At 39.8% G+C, this 21,119-nt stretch overlaps 1 protein-coding gene across 4 annotated transcripts in view; it reads right to left on the bottom strand.

The window, feature by feature from the left end:
* Positions 1-15,927, bottom strand: part of ZNF84 (zinc finger protein 84) — a 42,874-nt gene extending 26,947 nt beyond the window's left edge. For 2 of the 4 annotated variants that reach the window (XM_077159466.1, XM_077159470.1), the window contains exons 1-3: positions 13,662-13,774; positions 10,059-10,171; positions 3,182-3,374 (exon numbers count right to left, since the gene is read on the bottom strand). In XM_077159466.1, the coding sequence (XP_077015581.1) occupies positions 3,182-3,196 (15 nt within the window). In that variant the 5' untranslated portion in view covers positions 3,197-3,374; positions 10,059-10,171; positions 13,662-13,774. The other 2 variants (XM_077159467.1, XM_077159468.1) reach the window with 2 other exon arrangements.
* Positions 15,928-21,119: the final 5,192 nt, after the last annotated feature.

Genomic DNA, 21,119 nt, shown 5'->3' on the forward strand with positions numbered 1-21,119 from the left:
ACAGCTACTACAACCATTTCCATCCAAAATGCATATCAGGCATGGCCAACATAGTTAGGCAAGAAAAAGAAGTAAACATAACGAAATTTGAAAGGAAGAAAAGAAACCCCATTATTTGATATTCTATGAACACTGACTCAAGAAAACAAGGAAGTATTTACAGTAAAAGTTAGAGTCCTAGTTACCTTTGTCAGGAGGGAGAGTTGTGACTGGGAGAGGAGCTTGAAAGGGTTCACTGTGGCTAGGAATGATTTATTATTATTATTTTTTCACATGGGCAGGCATCGGGAATTGAACCCGGGTCCTCGGGCATGGCAGGCAAGCATTCTTGCCTGCTGAGCCACCGTGGCCCACCCAAGGAATGATTTATTTCTTGACTCTAGTCATGGTTTCACAGGTATTCACTTGATAATCCATTCAGCTGTACTTATACTCTTATGTACTTTTCTGCACATGAATTATATTTCACAATTAAAAAGGTAAATAAATACATTATTATGGGCACTAAGTCCTGCTTTGGTTATCCCCGTGAGTCACTCTGATAAGTGTTATAGGAAATGGCCACAAGCCCACTGCCCACTAGAACATTTACCCAAAAACTTCATCAAGGAAAGAAAAGACTAATGAACAACGAGTTCTGAGTTCTGAAGGGAAAATTGCTTTTTCCCTTAAACAATGCAAACTCATGTACGTGTTCGCCATTCTTTATAACAATTGCCCAAAATTTCTGAGCCAAGTTTACAGCTCAAAATGAATAATTATGTGGGATGTTATGGTTTATAAGAATTCCAACCTTAAAAACTTCACAAGACCACACAGTTGACGTATCACTACTCCAACCTTGCCCCAATTCCAATTTTCTATTCTAAGGATATTTTCCCCTAATTTCTTAATTATTTATACTTTTCTTTATTACTGTAAGACTTCTTATATCTTTTCTAATCCCCTGAAAAAAAGGAGGTTGTGTATAATCTGGTCGTTCCCTGAAACTTCAGGTATGTATGTGACACCTGAGACTCTGAGTTATAGCACAGAAACTATGAAAGTCAGCATTACGCCATACAACAACTGTTAAAAAAGTTGAAAAGGTGATCAAACTTCGAATAGAGATATGACTGAAGCTAATTTGGATTGAACAAAGGTAAATCAGAACACAGGGTAAGGGACGATGTGGTCTGTATTTTAAAATTTCAACTTCTGTGTGATACCAAAGAAAGGGATGTTTATTTGGTGCAAAATTTATATTTTGGGTAGTGTACTGTCTAATTTAACTTGTATGGTAGTTTATCTGAACACCATAATTATATTGAATCTTGTATATGGTTGGGGATCTTTCGGTTTGTACAGGTTAGTGCGATGTCCTGATACATCCCACTGTAATTTGGGCAGAGAATAAAAAAGTATTTGCAAAGTCACTTTGCGGGACTGGGGAGAAAGGAGGAAATATTCAGCTTCTCCATCTGAGGAATTCCTGATATTCTCACAAGCTGCTCAATAGGCTGAGCCCTCAATCTTGGGAATCACCCCTATGAAACTTATTCCTGCAAAGGAGAAGCTAAGCCTACTTAAAATTATGCCTAAGAACCACCCCCCAGAGAACCTCTTTTTGTTGCTCAAATGTGGTCTCTCTCTAAGCCAACTCAGCAGGTGAACTCACTACCCTTCCTACCACGTGGGACATGACTCCCAGGGATGTAAATTTCCCTGGCAACATGGGACAAAAGTCCCAGGATGAGCCAGGACCTGGCATCATGGGATTTAGAAAGTCTTCTTGACCAAAAGGGGGAAGAGAGAAATGAGACAAAACAAAGTTTCAGGGTGTGTGGGAGGTTCAGTGGCAGAATGCTTGCTTTCCACACGGGAGACACAGGTTTAATTCCTGGACCATGCACCCAAAAATAAACAAATAAATAAAAATTTAAAAAATAAAGTTTCAGTGGAGGAGAGATTTCAAACAGAGTTGAGAGGTTATTCTGGGAGTTATTCTTATGCATTTTACAGATATCCCTTTTAAATCTGTAGTGTATTGGGAGTGGCTGGAGGGAAGAACCTGAAACTGTTGAGCTGTGTTTCAGTAGCCTCGAGTCTTGAAGAGTCTATAATTATATAGCTTTTATAATGTGATTGTGTATTTATGAAAACCTTGTGTCCGATGCTCCTTTTATCCAGGATATGAACAGATGAGTAAAAAAAAATATGGATAACAAGTAAATAAAAAATAGGGGGTGGATAAAGGGAAAAATTGGGTAGATGGAAATACTAGTAGCCAATGAGAGGGAGGGATGAAGCGTATGAGATGAATGAGTTTTTTTATTTTTATTTCTTTTTCTAGAGTGATGCAAATGTTCTAAAAAGGATCATGGTGATGAATACACAACTATGTGATGATATTATGAGCCACTGATTGTACATCATGAATGGATTGTACGTGTGTATAGATTTCTCAATAAAAATGAAATACAATAAAGCTACTATAAACTTAAAAAAAAAACCCAAAGCACAGTTCTGGTTTCCTCTAGGCCCTGGGCAGGAGTAGAGCCCTAGCAGAGTACAGACCACTGATGTCAGAGGTGTTCCTCAGTCTGCTAGAACGCATGCTCTGACCATGGGCAAGCTTCTTCCTCTGGACCTTAGACTCCCAACAAATGATGGCATTTATCTCCAAACACTGTAAGAGTCCCATGAAATGATATCTGCAAATGTGTTCATGAGGTATGCTTCCTAACTAAATTGGAAACAGTCCAGATTTGTATCAATAGAAGAACATATAAACAACTGGTAGTAATTCAACTGAAAATTACTAAGCATTCAAAAGATTTAACTACTGTTATATATAACATTCTGATACTGAGTGAAAGAAGACTAACCCAACGATATTCATAAAGTTTTACCTGATGAATATGACCTCCTAGAACCAGAAAGTTAACCATGATAAGAAAAAAAACAGAAAACTGGTCTTTTAGGAACAGAGGTCTAACTGACTATGTGGAAGCTGCCATGAGAGTAATTTATGGAGTTAAGGTTAATAGTCTATAACTTGATAGAGGTTTGGTTACATAGGTGTATATGCTTGTTAAAAGTTCTCACTTAAAATAGGTGTATTTAATTGCATGAAAATATTAAGTATAAAAGTATAAACGAAAAAAGAATAGTGATAACGAGTTAAAAACAATCAACTTACCTGTAACATGTTCATTTTGCTTTTCCTGGGAGATGGTTAGCAAATCTGAAATCTGTTCAACTCTGTCTCCTCACTTGGCCTCAAAGTGCTGGAATAAGGTCCTGATCAGGTCTTCTATACTGATATAAATTCCCAGTTCCAGGACCTTCTTTCTTGTATCACATGAGCACGGTTATTTCTAGTGAACCTGGACCTGTGGATTTAGAAACAAACATTACATGGTATTTCTACATTGCACCTAAAATGTGCTTCTCTCTTGAAAGAAACTAGGAATTCATGATCACCAAAGGTCAGAGTGTGTTTTCTATGCAATTTAAAATGGCTATCAGGGACAGAAACATGATATAGTTTAAAAGAACAGAGCTTCCTTAAGTAAACAGTAGAAGCCCATGACTCTATAAACAGATAAAGAAATAAGTAACTGAGACTAAACCATGTTCACTAAGGACATTGAAATGCATATCCTTTTTTTACATGGGCAGGCACTGGGAATCAAACCTGGGTCTCCAGCATGGCAGGCAAGAACTCTGCCTGCTGAGCCACCATGGCCCGCCTATAATGCACAGCATTTTAACAGATGCTATTAAGTAAAAGACAACTCTTTTTTAAGCAAATGGAATTTTGGAAAGCTTAAATGGTTTGTATTAAAATGGATTTGTTTCAATCTTATCCCATTAGCTGGCTATGTAACTTTGGGCAATAACAAATTTCACCTTTCCCGAGCATTAGTTTCCTATTAAAATTTTCTATATTCTTCCTAATTTTTGCCTGTCAATTCCATCCATTTCTGAAGGAGGTATGCTAAAATCCTCCAATATGATTACTGATTGGTCAGGTTTTCCTTCTAATTCTGTTGATGCTTAGTTTATATAATTTAAGGTTATATTGTTTGGTGCCAGAGCTATTTATTTCTAGAGAATTACTTCTTTAATCATTAGGTAATATCATTCCATACCCCAAACAATGCCTTTTACCTTAAAATCTATTTCATCTCAGATGTAGTTGGCAATAACAACATTTATTTGCTTAGCATTTGCCTGGCGTAAGATCCTCCATCTCACTACATTTAAATTTCAGTCACATTTTAGATGTCCCTTATAAACAACTTAGAGTTCAATTTTTTTCATCAAAACTGAGAATCCCTATCTTTTAACTGACAAACTTGTATTTATTATGGTTTTGATATTTAGTGTTGCTTTTTGGTTTCCTTCTCATTGCTTTATTTGCTAACATGGCGAAGATAAAGCGGATCTCAGAGTGGGATTCTGAGGGTTAAATGAAATTTAAAAAAGAAATGACAACCCATCTGGAGACAGCATTTAAACAATCTAAACACAGGGAGCCTAGAATAAAAATGAGGACCTTTAATCCTATAAAGCTTAATGTAATGCCTGGATACATCCCAGAGTATATTAAGCAGACAATCAAAAAGTATTGGCAAAGTCCCTTGAGGGATGTGAGAAAATTTTTAAAAAGTACTGAACTTTACCATTGGTGAAACCCCAAATACTCTGCCAAACATTAGGACACTCAAATCAATAAGCCAAGCCCTCGATCTTTCTTTTTATTTTAAAATTTTTTTTACTAATTTTTACTTTTTTAAAAAAATGTAACAAATGCAAACATTCTTAACTTTTGATCATTTCTACATATTTAATCAGTAATTCACATCATCGCATAGTTGCATATTCATCATGATTTCTTAGAACATTTGTATCTATTCAGAAAAATAAAAAGAGAAAAATTTAAAACATACCATAACCCTTACCCCTCCCTTTCATTGATCACTAGCATTTCAATCTAAATTTATTTTAACATTTGTTCCCCCTATTATTTATTTTTATTCCATATGTTTTACTCTTCTGTTGATAAGGTAGACAAAAGGAGCATCAGACACAGGTTTTCACAGTCACATTGTGAAAGCTGTATCATTATACAATCACCTTCAAGAAACATGGCTACTGGAACACAGCTCTACATTTTCAGACAGTTCCCTCCACCCTCTCCATTACATCTTGACTAACAAGGCAATATCTATTTAATGCATAAGAATAACCTCCAGGATAACCTCTCAACTCTGTTTGGACTCTCTCAGTCATTGACACCTTATTTAGTCTCATTTCGCCCTTTCCCCTTTTGGTCTAGAAGGTTTTCTCAATCCCTTGATGCAGAGCCTGAGCTCATTCGAGGATTTCTCACCCACGCTGCCAGGAAGGTCCACACCCCTGGGACTGATGTCCCACGTAGACAGGGGGAGGGCAGTGAGTTTGCTTGTTGTGTTAAGCCCTTGATCTTGAGGCTTGATTTTGTGAAGCTTATGCATGTAGCAGAGAAGCTTAGCCTACCTATAGGTATGCCTAACTAAGAGTCAGCTCTGGAGGATCTCTTTTGTTGCTCAGATTTGGCCTCACTATCTCTCTTAGCCCAACTCTGCAAGTGAAACCACTGCCCTCCCCGGTATGTGGGACATGACATCCAGGAATGAAAGTCTCCCTGGAGGTATAAGACATGACTCCTGGGGATGAGCCTGTCCCTGGCACCATGGGATCAACAATGCCAGCATCACCAAAAGGGGGAAAAGAAGTCTAACAAATAAGGTTACCAGTGTCTGAGAGAGTTCAAATAGAGTCAAAAGGCTACACTGGAGGTCACTCTTACACATTCTTCAGTTAGACATTGCTACCCATCATAACTTGCCAAATCCCAACCAAAACCATTCTTGTCAGTCCTGAAAAACAACCAGGGCATTATATAAGATTCTATAAAGGCACAACAAGCAGTCTCACCACCCTACCCCTCTCTACGTGGGACATGACTCCCAGGGGTGTGGATCTTCCTGGCAGAGTGGGATAGAAATCCCAGAATGAGCTGAGATTCAGCATCAAGGGATTGAGAAAAACCCTAGAATGAGTTGAGACTTAGCATCAAGGGATTGAGAAAACCTTCTCGACCAAAAGGGGGAAGAGGGAAATGAGACAAAGTGTCAATGGCTGAGAGATTCCACAGAGTCAAGAGGTTATCCCGGAGGTTATTCTTATGCATCAAGTAGATATCATCTTGTTATTCAAGATGTAATGGAGAGGCTGGAGGGAACTGCCTGAAAATGTAGCGCTGTGTTCCAGTAACCATGTTTCTTGAGGATGATTGTATAATGATATAGCTTTCACAATGTGACTGTGTGATTGTGAAAACCTTGTGTCTGTTGCTCCTTTTATCTACCTTGTCAACAAAGGAGTAGAACATATGGAATAAAAATAAATAATAGGGGGAACAAATGCTAAAATACATTTAGTTGGAAATGCTAGTGAACAATGAAAGTGAGGGGTAAGGGGTATGGTAGGTATAATCTTTTTTTTTTCTTTCCTGTGTTCGTTTTATTTCTTTCTCTATTGTCTTTTTATTTCTTTTTCTGAATTAATGCAAATGTTCTAAGAAATTATGAATATGCAACTAAGTGATGATATTGTGAATTACTGATTATGTATGTTGTTTTATTTTGTTTCTTTATTTCTTTTAATTAATAAATAAATTTTTAAAAAAAGATTCTATAAAGGTTCCATGCATTAGGGTAACTCTTCCAAACCTGTAACTTCCAGATGAGTACCTGGACCAGATAAGTCCTGAAACAGGCAGAGGGACCACCCTCTCCAGAACATCAACTCGTCCCATCCCCCTAGCCTGTATTATTGACAGTCCCTTCCAACATGAAAAAGTCAGAATGGGCATAGCCCAAGTACCCCTAAAGAGTGAGAGAAAGATTAAAGGTGATGCTGGAGTTATACAGAGGAGGTCAGGTTTAACAAATGAGTACGAGTGCTGAATCATTATACTGATTATTTCTTTTAGTCTCCAGTACCTGAGAGCAGCTAGAAATAAAAACCTAAAAATGAAGAATTGTAACCCATACCAAACTCTGAAATCTGTTCTACAACTAACTATTGCAATGTACTTTGAAATTTATTGCTTTTATGTATATATGCTATTTAATGAGAAGGAGGAGTAGAACAGAGAAGATAGAATTTAGCAAATGAGTATGACTGCTGAATCATTATATTGGTATTTCTGTTGGTCTCCAATGTCTTGGAGCAGCTAGAAGGAAAAAAATGAAAAAACATGAACTGTAACCCACACCAAACTTTAAAATCTGTTCTATAACTACTTGTTAAAATGTATTTGGAAATTTATTGCTTTTTTGTATATATTTCACAATAAAAAAAGTTAAAAAAAATGACAAATAGTACCCTGTAATAACAATACCTAACATTTGAATGATTGCTATATGCTGGGTAATATACTAAGCAATTTATTCCTCACAGATGACCCTATAAGGGATTTAATATAATCTCCATTTCACAGAGAAAAAAGAATTAGGGGACGTCCAGAACTGTACAGCTGTTGAACAGCACAAATGGAATTTTATTTCTTGCTATGTTCAAGGCATTTACCCCCAAAGCCATGATGCCCTCTGTGTATGTGTACACATATACACACGTGCACACATACACTCATATGTATACACACACAAATCCCAGAATTAGCCCTTATTTCCATGCACACACTCAGTCATCCTATTCCTACAAAAACACAAATGACTAACAGCCTGTCTCACCTCTATGTCATACTAAAAGGCAACATTTAAGAAACCAAGGCCCTCCCTTTCATGTGTGAGTACCAAAGCAGAAGCACGTTTTGAAGTTTCTGCTAGCTACATAAAAAATTATTATATCTTAAATTGTGATAACATGCATCTTGGAATAGGAGTTGACACAGTGTAATACCAAATAAATATTATTCATATTTACCATTGCAAAAATAAAATATGATGGCAAAATAATTTAAAGTATACAAGTGAAATAAGAAACTATTATCTATAAGCCCACCATATGACAGAAAACCACTCTTCTAGAGATGACAGAAACTATTCTTATACTTTTTTGGGGAGGTGTATGGTCCAGGAATCAAACCCGGGTCTCCAGAAGGCAAGCATTCTACCACCGAGCCACCTGTGCACCCTATTCTTACATTTTAACAAAACTGAAAGCATATAGTCATACTGAAAACCTGTTTTTTATTTTTCCCAACTATATAACGAATATATCCCTTATTTTTATTTAAAAATAAACACAGTTCTATAATATCAATACTTTTTTACAAAAAAAAAAACAGTAAAAATATAAACTCCTCCTCATAATAACACAAACATAAAATATGTAGGAATATACTTAACAAGAAATGTACAAGACCCATATGAAATAAACTAAAAATTCCAATGGAGATAATAAAAATAGACTTAAGTAAATGTATAGTTTTGATTTGTTCTGGGATATAAGACTTCATATTATACAGATAATTCAGCCCCAAATTATCAACACATATTTAAGAGAATTCCAATTACTATCTCAAAAAGGTTTTTTTTTTTAACAAGCAATTCTGAAGTTCATATGGAAGAGAAAACATTCAGGGATAGCTAGGATATTTTTGGATACAAAATAATGAGTGAACTAGTCCAATGAAATTATTATAAAATTATATTATAAACTTATAAAATTTTAATCAAAAGAGTACAACACTGCCTTCAGAAGAGATATATAGACAAATGAACTGTCACATTCCATATTAAGTCCCAAGAGTATGTCAGAATTCAGCATGTGATAAATATGGCCTCTCAAAGCCATGAAAAAAATTAATGGACTTGAAAGAAGCTAGCATTAAATGTCTATCTCATAAATTATAGCAACCTACTTCCAGATGACATAGAATTAAAAATAATGGAAACCACAATAATGCCTGAAGAAAGCAAAGGTGAATTTTGTGTAACATGGGATACAAAAAGCAAAAGCCATTAAAATTTTTCAGTATGAAAACCTTGTGTCTGACGCTCCTTTTATCTACCTTATTGACAGACGAGTAAAATATATGGATTAAAAATAAATAAATAATAGGGGCAACAACTGTTAAAACAAATTTAGTAAACTGCAATGCTAGTGATCAATGAAAGGGAGAGGTAAGGGGTATGGTAAGTATGAATTTTTTTCTGTTCTCTCTTTTTTTTCCTTTTTCTGAATTGATGTAAATGTTCTAAGAAACGATCATGATGATGAATACGCAATTATGTGATGATATCGTGAGTTATTGATTATATATCAAGAATATATAATGATCATATGGTTAGAATGTGTTTGTATGTTATGTTTAAAATAAAAAATTTTTAAAATAAATTTAGCCATTAAAAAATATAAAATCTGTGTGGTTAAAAATAAAAAAGAATCATAATATGCACAGACAGATACACACAAAAAAAATAAAAATGCAGGAAAATATACCTGTAACAAACAAATCATTTTCTTTGCATTGTTTTCATTTCATTTCACTTCCACTTAAAAATTCTTACATTGAAAAGAATAAAACCACATTTATCATTCCACCCATTCCTTAAGCAGACAGCCAAACTTTACATAATTTTTAAAATTCCTTATAATCTTGTCAAAGAGTACTTAGTGAAATTCAGTCGAATTTCAGTGAAGACTTCTTAAGAATGAAGGAATTAATGCTGAAATAGGGTAGATTTATTATACATAATGTACAAGGTTCAAAATTTCATGTCAACAGAGGTAGGCCATCAGTGTGGTAATTTAAAAATATTTCTGTTGCTGTTTAAGTTTGCTACTGAGAACAATACTGACCCTTGACTGATTTTTACTTTACTAATTTAAACAAATGTTTCCTAACATTTATGTTGAGGGAGAAATTATCCCAGGAGGTAAGCTCTCTTATATATGGCCCTAACACACGTCCTCTCAGTAAATGGAAGCCCAAGCCCTTCACTGTAGAATTCTGCCCACCTTAATTTCATTGTTCTTCCTTTTTTTTTTTTTACCTTGGCAACTCTTGCATAAAGATGCTGTTCTCCCCTTATTAGCTCTTACATTTTTCTTCAGAAGGAAGGGGCAATCTTCATTGCTATCTTGGAGTTTCACTCTTCATCAAATTCTAAGGAAATTCCAAGAAAAAGGTTTATAATTTAAAAAAAAAACATTTTTACACTTTAATGTACCAGACCATATTATCCTAATTTTGTTTTTTAAAGGAAATATAAATATGTATGTATAAAAACAAAAATTGACTCAAAGAAATGTACCAAAATGTTAGTAGTGATAATCCCCTATTTAAGGGATGATGATTATTTTCATCTGTTTATCAAGATGCTCCAAATTCACTGCAATGAACATATTTTAAATTTATCATAATACAAAAAAGATATTATTTTTAAAAACTTTTAAGTCCATAATCCAAGAAAACGACAGATGTGCAGTGCAGTTTCAGTACAGCACTCCATGGCTAAACAAAGTCAAGTCAGAAAACTATTATAGCCTTGTTAAGAGAGCTCAGGAATCCAGTCCCTACTAAAAGAATTATTTTAAAAAGGACTGTTTTCAAAAGAAAGTTTTATTTTAAATAATACAAAAAAAAGATATGATAGCAAATGATCAGAAACAGATGAAATGTCCATCAATGGGGGACAAAGAACCAAATCATGGGACAACCACACAAAGGAATCCCAGAAGTATATGGTATCAAAAACCAGGAGCCCTACAGGAACTACCACAGGATTATCAAGATAAAACATCAAGCGAAAAGTTCCGGGAAGATGGCAGAATAGAACAGATCCAGTTCACCCCTGCTTCAAAGAACAGCTACTCCAGGGTGTGAGTGACCTGGAAGGGTCTCTGCACCACACAGGGCGACGCTGGTTGCAGAAACTGAGGAACTGAGACGGTCCAGCAGGTGCAGACAGGCTAACAGGGAGGCCCGGAACCCTCAGGGACAGGAGATGGGGACCAGGAAGGAAGCCAAGCAGCACTTCTCAAACGCGCTACCCTCTCCTGCACCGACCTACGACCCCAACTTGACCCACACCCTACGCACCTGAACCCTGTCACCTGCCCACCCCCACTGCCCACACTCCAGGACCCCCCCACCCCGCCAACCCCCAGTGCACATACCCAACCCCACTCCAAGCGCAGCCCAACCCACCTCTCCTGTACCCCTCCAGAGCACTACCTCCCCCTCCCTGCTTCCTGCTGCCAGCCATAAAGGCTACAGGCGCTTACCCCCATACCCAGGCTACACCCGCCCCCGACCCACAGTGTCGCACAGTCTCATCCCACCCTCCCTGAGCTCTCCACACAAGTGCATCAGTTTATAGCACTATTAGACCCGCGCACACTCACGGACCCCAGGAACGCACTCTCAGCTCTGGGAAAGCGCTGACCTGCACAGTGGGCCACATCTGCCCCAGCCTACGCAGACACAACACTGTCCCACTGACCGAGCTCTGTGCATGTACCCAAATGGCCCCGTACCCTACATCCACGCAAACAAGAGCCCCACCTCCCAGGCCCATGCATCCTCAAAGCCACATCCTCCCCCCTGCTGGACACCCACGCGCACAAGCACCAGTGGAGCATCCCCAACATGCTCTGCAATGCATCACCACACTGTTGTGCCCCACTCCATGCCCTGCATCCTGCTATACATCCATCCAGCAAATACAAGGCCTTAGGTCACTGAAGGAAATCAATTTCCAAAGTAAACCAATCAAGATATTTACATGCCACGAAGACAGAAGATCACTAACCATATCATGACGCAGACAGATACAGCCCAGGCTAACGAACCAAATTAAAACACCAGAGGAGACACAGACGTTGGAACAACTAATCAAAGATGCTCATATAATTCTACTGAACAAAATTAATGGGGTGGCTAATGATGTAAAGGAGAACAAGAATACACTAGAAGAGCATAAAGAGGAATTTGAAAGAATAGAAAAATAGCAGCTACCACAGAGATTAAAGATTCTGTAGACCAAATGAAAAACATACTAGAGACATACAACAGGAGAATTGAAGAGACAGAAGAAAGAATAAGTGAACTAGAGGGTAGGTCAACTGATTTCAAACACTCAAAACAGCAAATGGCAAAAAAGATGGAAAAATTGAATCGGATCTTAGGGAAATGATGGACAAAACAAAGTGCACAAACATAAGAATCACTGGTGTCCCAAGAAAAGAGTAAAGGACTAGGAAGAGTAGCTGAGGATGTTACGGGGGGAAGCTCCCCAACCCTTATAAAGGACATGAGCATTAAGTGAAAACCCATGGTGTGGAACAGTATGTACTGTGCTACCACTGGTGTTTACACACACGCAAGTTTGCACATGGCAAAACACTCAAGCATTTGATTTCAGGAATTGCCTCTAAGGACAGAAACTGGGTGGTCAAGGAACAAATTGTGGAGAGAGACTTATTCTTGAAAATATACCCTTTCCCACATTTTGATATTTATACCAAGTGCAAGGATTATACAATTTAAAATAAAATATTTTTATGACAACAGACACCATTAGAGCTAGGGAAAAAAAGTCATTTCTTTCCATTCCCTAATTTTTGATAGGAAACTTGAGAGGTCTCCCAAAAATTGCCCATGTTAAGTGGGCAGTGCTGGAATCAGAGAAAAGGACACGAGAGTCCATGTTGCCCCACCCCCCACCTACTGCAGCATAGAACATTCCTTGGTGAACCTCCTGAGATCAGTGCCCCCCAACCAGCTATGCCCAGAGGACATTCCTTGGGGAAACTCCTGAGACCACCCCCCAGCCATGCCCCTAGGGCATTCCTTGGGAAAACGCCTGAGACCACCGCCCCTGCCACGCCCCGAGGGCATTCCTTGGGGAAACTCCCGAGACCTCCCCAGGCACACCCCAAGGACATTCCTTGGGGAAACTTATGAAACCCCACAGCCACGCCCCGAGGAGGGCATTCCTTGGGGAAACTCCTGAGACCCCACAGCCACGCTGCGAGGGGGGCATTCCTTGAAACCATCCCCACGCCTGGGCAAAGTGGGGCCCCGCGCCCGCACGCGCCACGCAGACTCCCGCCCGGGTCCTGCACTTCACCTGGCACACTTGGACTCAGCCAAGGGTATCCATGCCCGGCTGGACCCTCAGCGGGGCGCCGCCGTCTCAACCTGGACTGGAGAGGAAGTGTCCGAGAGAAAGGGCGGGGGGCACGCCCATGGCCCCGAGCCCCCTCCCCTCCATTCCAACGCTCGAGCCCCACCCCTGAGCCACAAGGACGCTCAGACACCCCAGAGGAGCCGTGACCTATCACCTCACAGGCTCAGCCGGTCACGGACCCTCAGACACCGAAACACTAGAGCCTAGGAGCCGGTCCCAGTAGCACCCCAAATCCACCGCAGGTGCTCCCGGCCAGACCCATCACCGCACAGCACCCCAATTCACTGGAAATCACTAGGTTTCTCGCCTGCCTAAACACTGATCCCTACAGGCCTTGAATTCTGAAGACAAGCCCAACTTAAGCCGCTCAACAAGTGCCCGGCGGGTCCGGCCCGCGATACGCGCCCCGCGAACCCCGACCCGGCTCCAGCCGCCGGGCCTCAGGCCTTTGTCAATCCGAACCTCTCGGTGCCGAGCAGCCCAGGGTGAGGTGGGGCGAGCGCGCGCACGCATACGAGCTCGCGCACGCGCACGCCGTCACAGGCCCCGAATCACGTGGCAGCCAAGGACAAAGAGGGAGGAAGCGCACCCAGAAGCCTGCCGCGGCTGTGCGCGTGCGCGAGAGCAAAGCGCGTCCCGAACTCTGTCTCCCAGAGTGCCCCACGGCACGGCGGCGACGTGTTCTGAAGCGACGTGTCCCGGCGACGCTGCTGAGCCCTGAGACTGCGAGGCTGTGAGAAATGTTAAGTTCAGGATTTTAGGAAAGCATGAAGACCAAATCCTCCAGTTTTTAAAAGCAAGCAGACAAAACCCGGCTTGATTCAGAATTCAATTTAGGAGGCCAGGAGAAAAAACGAAGTACATTTATGGAAAGCACGAAGGAATAAGAAAAAAAATAAAGCTGGTCCGTAACTCAAATGCAGTAGAAGAAAGTAAAATAAATCACTATCCGTAGAAAAATAGACCAGAAAAGGAGAAAGTTACAGATAAATCATTGTCCTTACGGGAAAATTTTATCAGGGTACATGAAAAATAGAACTGAATGAGAATACTCTTAATAAATTCGAAATTCTTGATGAAAATTGCTCTCCAGGAATATATATATGATCAGTTTAACGCAGGAAAATAGAAACCCTAATCGTAGATAAAACTGAAAACCATTTCAGAGATTTTGTGCCAAAAAGCCTCAATCTATAAGGTCCTGGGTGAGTTTTTTCAAAGGTCTAGTGATGAGAGAATTCTTGTATTTAAAACAGTTTGAGAATAATTAGAAAAAAGGTATTTATCTATTAAATATCCAGCATAAAGACACCAAAATCTACGAATGTGTGATTTGAAAAGAAGCCTCAGGAAATCCTTGGTTATAACTACAAAGTTATAAGATCCTTGGTTAAAAATACTCAGAAGTTATTAACAGAATGTGGCAATACCGTAAAAAAGTACAGTATAACTGCGTGGGGTCTATTCAGAAATACAGAGATGATTAGGAAATCCAGGAACAGCATAGCAATGCATCAAATAGAAAAAAATTATAATCATCACAAGATGAAAAAAATATTTAAGACTTCAAAATAAATACGATATAAAATAGTAAAGTAGAAATATTTGCATGCTATCTTAACATAATAAACATATGACTTTAACTATGATGGCTGTATGCTGCTTAATGGGTGAAATTAGGAGGCATTAATAAGATATGTCTAGCCACTGAGGTCAAGGTTTTAAAAATTGGACTAATATCAGAATATTATTGGACTAATATAATTGAATATTAGTTATTCAATTCAATATTCAGAATATTATTGGACAGAATATAATTGGACTAATATCAGAATTGGGCTAAATGCAGAAACAAAAACAGATATTGTGCATCAGTGATTACTACTGGAGTGGAATATCTATGTAAATTTCATGGCAATTGGGTTTTTATTCCATAAATTCTCAATTTACATCCTGTGTCCATTTTTCTTTGGGGTTATTTTTGTCGAATAGAATCATAGAATTCAAAGAATATTATTCACTAGTACTCAACATATATGTTTTAAATATTTTTTCTGTCTATTCTCTGCCATTAAACTTTTGTTTATAAAATTGTCCATCTCTTACTGTGCCAGTTTGTATGTGCCCTAGAAAAGCCATGTTTTAATTCTAATCCCATTTTGTAAAGGCAGCCATTTCTTCTAATGCCTTGTCAGTACTGTATGTTTGGAACTGTAATTAGATCATCTCCCTGGAGATGTGATTCAATAAGAGTGGTTGTTAAGCTGAATTAGATGGAGACGTATCTCCACCCATTCTGGTGGGTCTTGATTAGTTTAATGGACTCCTACAAAAGAGGAAACATTTTGGAGAATGAGAGAGATTTGGAGAAAGCAGAGAAGGATGACGGAATGCTGCAGAACGACACAGCCAAAAGAAGCAGAGAGTCTGCCAGCCAGCGACCCTTGGAGGTGAAGAAGGAATCTAGGAGGATCGTATGGTAGCCCATTACAAACTTTGGGATCTGTCCTGACATTGCTTGTTGAAAACTATTGCTTTTTAATTTCTTTGCTTTGTATGTATGTTATTCTATAGAATAAAAAAATGTTTTTTAAAAAAAGAACTCTTTCCCTACCTGTTCTCTTTCCAGTTTCCCCGTCTGCCTGTGGGTCCAGTCTGGCGGCTGCTTTGGATTGGAGCTCCATGCCAGGCCAGCGGATGTCAACTTCTTGTCTTGTCCTATGGCACCTTAGACATGCACCTGCTCCAGGACTTCAACAGCATCATCCAGACTTGTAGCAGAGACATCCAGCAGATCAGCCGAGCCACTGCTCAGATTAAAAATTTGATGAGCCAACTAGGAACTAAGCAGGACTCAAACAAACTACAGGAAAATCTGTCACAGTTACAACACTCTACTAATAAGCTTGCCAAGGAAACAAATGAATTGCTGAAGGAATAAGGGTCTTTGCCCCTTCCCTTATCTACTTCAGAACAGCTTCTGGCAATGAAGGAAATCTCTGTCATATCACTAATTGGAATACAAATTTAAGGAACATACAGCTCGGGGGCTAAACCCAGAGTTACTTTAAAATATTCAAATGCATAGTGTGAAACAAAAGAATATAAGAAAAAATAAGAAAAAGGAAATGATGACCTATCCAAAGGAATAAGATAAAAATCCAGAAAGCATCCATGAAGAAGACCACACTTTGGACATAGTGGACAAAGACTTTAAAAAAAACTGATCCTCAGTATGCTCAAGGAGATAAAGGAAACCACAGAGGAAAAATTAAAGGATATCAAGAAAACAATGATTGAATAATGTGAGAATCTCAATAAACGGAAATTTTAAAAAGGAACCAAACAGAAACACAGGAGTTGAAGACCACAATTTGAAATGGAAAATTCGCTAGAGGAATTTCAGCAGTAGATTTGAGCTGCCAGAAGAAAGAATCAGTGACCTGGAAGATAAGACAATTGAAATTATTAAAGCTGTGGAGCCCAAAGAAAATAGAATGAGGAAAACTGAACAGAGCCTAAGAGACCTGTGGGACACCATCAAGTGTACCAATACACTCATTATTAGAGTCCTAGAAGAAAAAGAAACAGAAGATATAGTCAAAGAAAAAATGGTGGAAAACTTCCTAAATTTAACCAAAGACATGAATATGTACATTCAAGAAACCTAGTGGACCACAAATGGAATAAACCTGAAAAGAACCATGCTCAGACATGTGGTAATCAAACTGTCAAATATCAAAGATAAGGAGAGAATTCTGAAAGCTGCAAGAGAAAAGCAAAATGTTATATATGAGGAAGTCCCAATACGTTTATGTGCTGATTTCTCATCAGAAACCATAGAGCAAGAAGGCAGTGTGATGAAATATTTAAAGTGTTGAAAGAAAATTGCCAACTAACAATTTTACATCTGATAAGACTGTCTTTCAAAAATGAGGGGGAGAGAAAGACAATCCTAGCTGAGAGAGTTTATCACCACTAGACCTGTCCAACAAGCAGTGCTAAAGGGAATTCTTCAGAGTGAAAGGAAAGTCACTAGACAGTGGACCCAAGTGGCATAAAGAAATAAAGACCTGGGAAATTGTAAAAACTTAAGAAAAAAAAAACAATTGGATTTAACCAAAATGGGCGTGCCTGACATGCATAGTAGCTTAGACTTTAACCTGTAAGTGACCTATACCTCATTATATTAAAAATCACACCAATCTTCCGGGTCAAGATGGCGGCTTAACAACGTGAGCATTTTAGTTCGTCCTCCAGAACAACTACTAAATAACCAAAAACAGTACAGAACAGCTCCTGGGGCCACGTGAGTGACCGGACACACAGCGTACTCCAGTCTGGACGACCTGGACCAGCAGTGAGCACCCCCCAGAACCGTGAGTTCCCAAAGCTGCAGCGGCCAGCGCTGCTCCCCCACAGGCCACTTTCCAGAGGGGAAAGGAAAGGACTTTACCAGCAGAAGGGACTGGCCACAATCAAACGCCAATTGTGGAACTAATTAACAAATTCTGACTACTAAAAATAGGCCCCCAGCTTAGGTGACCCTGATCAAAGTGCAGGTTGCTCATTTTTGCCCCAGCGCCAAGGGGGCAAGACTGATAGAAAAAGGGGGGGGGGGGGAAGGAAACAGAGGTTTTTGTGGCTGTGTATCTACAAAGGCTTGACTGCCTTTGGATACAGCGGCAGCACTTTTCAGGCTGCAACTGCCCCAGGCATAGGCGGAAGTGAACTCTTTTGGGGGCTTATCTGGAGCCTGTGCCTTCCCCAGAGGAGGGGTGAAGCCCCACCCAGGTGGAATCCCTCCATCAAGGAATTCAGACACCAGGACTTGGTAATTAGAAGCCATTAAAACCAACCTACAACCTCTCCTCTGTCTCCACCACCCCCCCCAGCAGGGAGAGTCTGCCAAAGTTAAAGGTACTGCATCATCTTATGCTGGTGGGATCTGCAGTCAGACAAGCACCACATACTGGGCAGGATAAAAAAAAACACAGTCCAGAGACTTCACAGGAAAGTCTTTCAACCTACTGGGTCTCACCCTCAGGGAAAACTGACGCAGGTGACTCTTTCCTCCTGATAGGAGGCCAGTTTGGTCTGGGAAAATCTGGCTCGGGTCTATAACATCTAAGGAGACCCTCCTAAGTGTGTGTGGGGGGAAGGCACCACAAAAGCAGGGCAAGAAACAAGAAAACAAGAACTGAAAAATTCTCCTCTGTTAAACAAAACTTAAGCTCAAGGTCCAGATAAAGCTGAACGGAATATCAAAGAACAGATAGACAACAAATTCATCCAGCAAGAAAACCCTAGATAAAAGAAGTGAAAGCAATCTCCAGAATAAACTAATTAAGGTAATTAATGCCTAGACACCAGCAAAAAGTAACAAATCACACTAGGAAAATTGAAGATATGGCCCAGTCAAAGGAACAAACCAACAGTTCAAATGACATACAGGAGCTGAAACGACTAATTCAGAATGTACGAACAGACATGGAAAACCTCATCAAAAACCAAATCAATGAATTGAGGGAGGATATAAAGAAGGCAAGGAAAGAACAAAAAGAAGAAACTGAAAGTCTGAAAAAACAAATCACAGAACTTATGGGAATGAAAGACACAGTAGAAGAGATGAAAAAAACAATGGAAACCTACAATGGTAGATTTCGAGAGACAGAACATAGGATTTCTGAACTGGAGGACGAAACATCTGAAATCTGACAAGAAACAGAAACTACAGGGAAAAAAATGGAAAAATATGAGCAGGGACTCAGGGAATCGAAAGACAATATGAAGCGCACAAATATACGTGTTGGGGGTGTCCCAGAAGGAGAAGAGAAGGGAAAAGGAGGAGAAAAACTAATGGAGGAAATTATCACTGAAAATTTCCCAACTCTTATGAACGAGTTAAAATTACAGATCCAAGAAGTGCAGCATACCCCAAAGAGAATAGATCCAAATAGACGTTCTCCAAGACATTTAATAATCAGAATGTCAGAGGTCAAAGAGAAAGAGAAGATCTTGAAAACAGCAAGAGAAAAGCAATCCATCACATACAAGGGAAGCCCAGTAAGACTATGCACAGATCTCTCAGCAGAAACCATGGAGGCGAGAAGACAGTGGGATAATATATTTAAATTATTAAAAGAGAAAAACTGCCAACCCAAAATTCTATATCCAGCAAAATTGTCCTTCAAAAATGAGGGAGAAAATAAAACATTTTCAGACAAAAAATCACTAAGAGAATTTGTGACCAAGAGACCAGCTCTGCAAGAAATACTAAAGGGAACACTAGAGACAGATACGAAGACAGAAGAGAGAGGTGTGGAGAAGAGTATAGAAAGGAAGACTATGAGTAAAGGTAAAAAGAAGGAAAATTATATATGACATATAAAATCCAGAAGGCAAAATAGTAGAAGAAAGTACTACCCATGCAGTAATAACACTGAATGTTAATGGATGAAACTCTCCAATCAAAAGACATAGTCTGGCAGATTGGATTAAAAAACAGGACCCATCTATATGCTGTCTCTACTCAAAGGACACGAGGCCAAGGACACAAATGGACATTTACACACCAATGTTTATAGCAGCATTATTAACAATTACCAAGAGATGGAAACAGCCAAAATGTCCATCAACAGAGAGTTGGCTAAACAAACTGACATTTACATAAGATGGAATATTATGCAGCTGTAAGACAGAATAAAGTTATGAAGTATATAACAACACTAATGGACCTTAAGGACATTATGCTGAGTGTGTTCAGCTAGAAACAAAAGGACAAATACTGTATGGTCTCACTGATATGAACTGACATTAGTGAGTAAACTTGGAATATTTCCTTGGTAACAGAGACCATCAGGAGATAGAAATAGGGTAAGATATTTGGGTAATTGGAGCTGAAGGGATACAGATTGTGCAACAGGACTGAATATAAAAACTCAGAAATGGACAGCACAATATTACCTAAATGTAATACAATTATGTTAAAACACTGAATGAAGGTTATCATGGCGGAGTTGGCGAGGCTGCTTTGGTGTCTGCTGCCGCCGGGGGCGGCTTTTCAGCTAGAGCCGTGAGGACAAAGAGGCAACCAGGAGTTGGATTTACAACCAGGAATTGGATTCGCAACCAGGAGCCATTCACAAGCTGTTCTCTAGATTGAGGTCTCCTTGTGCTGCAGGATGCAAGAACATCACTGCTTGAGGCTTTGCATCCTATGGCAGTTTGTGAGATCAGCTGATGTCTGCCTCCAAGAATGACCTCCTGACTCCATTGGAAATCTCTCCAGCCAAACAAACTGTTTGGCCAAACAAACTGTTCAGTTTTATGTCTTTTAACCCTGTGTCCTGGAAGATTGCTTCCGAGTTGGAACTGCTTGAACATAAGAGACCGAATCCCACAGCCACCCATGAAAGGCACATAATTTACGTGCACAGTAGGGTCGTGAAGAGAAGACAGGGATCAGCTAGGGGAGAGCCAAGCAAGTCCCCCACCTTAGCTACTGTTTCTCCCGGGGCTGAAGGTGAAGAGATCTGTGCGAGCAGACAGAAGAAAAGGATGGAAAGGGGAAGGACGTGAGGGGCAGAGCGCTGACATAGCCGTGACTGAAACGCGGTGCGGATGGGGCCCACATGAAGGCGTCAGGTGCCAAGGTGCAGCGGCACATGTACCCCTCGGTGGGCCAGCCCGGACGTGACAGCGTGATAGCGCTATCACTTTGGCCTGGTTGCATTTTTTTCTGCTTTGGAAGAGAAGTTACCATTTCCCTTTCAAGGAGCATTTTACCGGCCCCAGCATGGATGGGCTTCTCGAAGGCCTGCTCTTGCCCTCTCACACTGTCCCCTGGTCCCCAGCCCACCCGCTTTTCCTCACTACCCCTTAGCACTCATTTGCCAGGGAGGCCCCTTCCAGGCTACA

This window comes from Tamandua tetradactyla, chromosome 5 (assembly GCF_023851605.1).
Source record: "Tamandua tetradactyla isolate mTamTet1 chromosome 5, mTamTet1.pri, whole genome shotgun sequence".
Classification (NCBI taxonomy): Eukaryota; Metazoa; Chordata; class Mammalia; order Pilosa; family Myrmecophagidae; genus Tamandua; species Tamandua tetradactyla.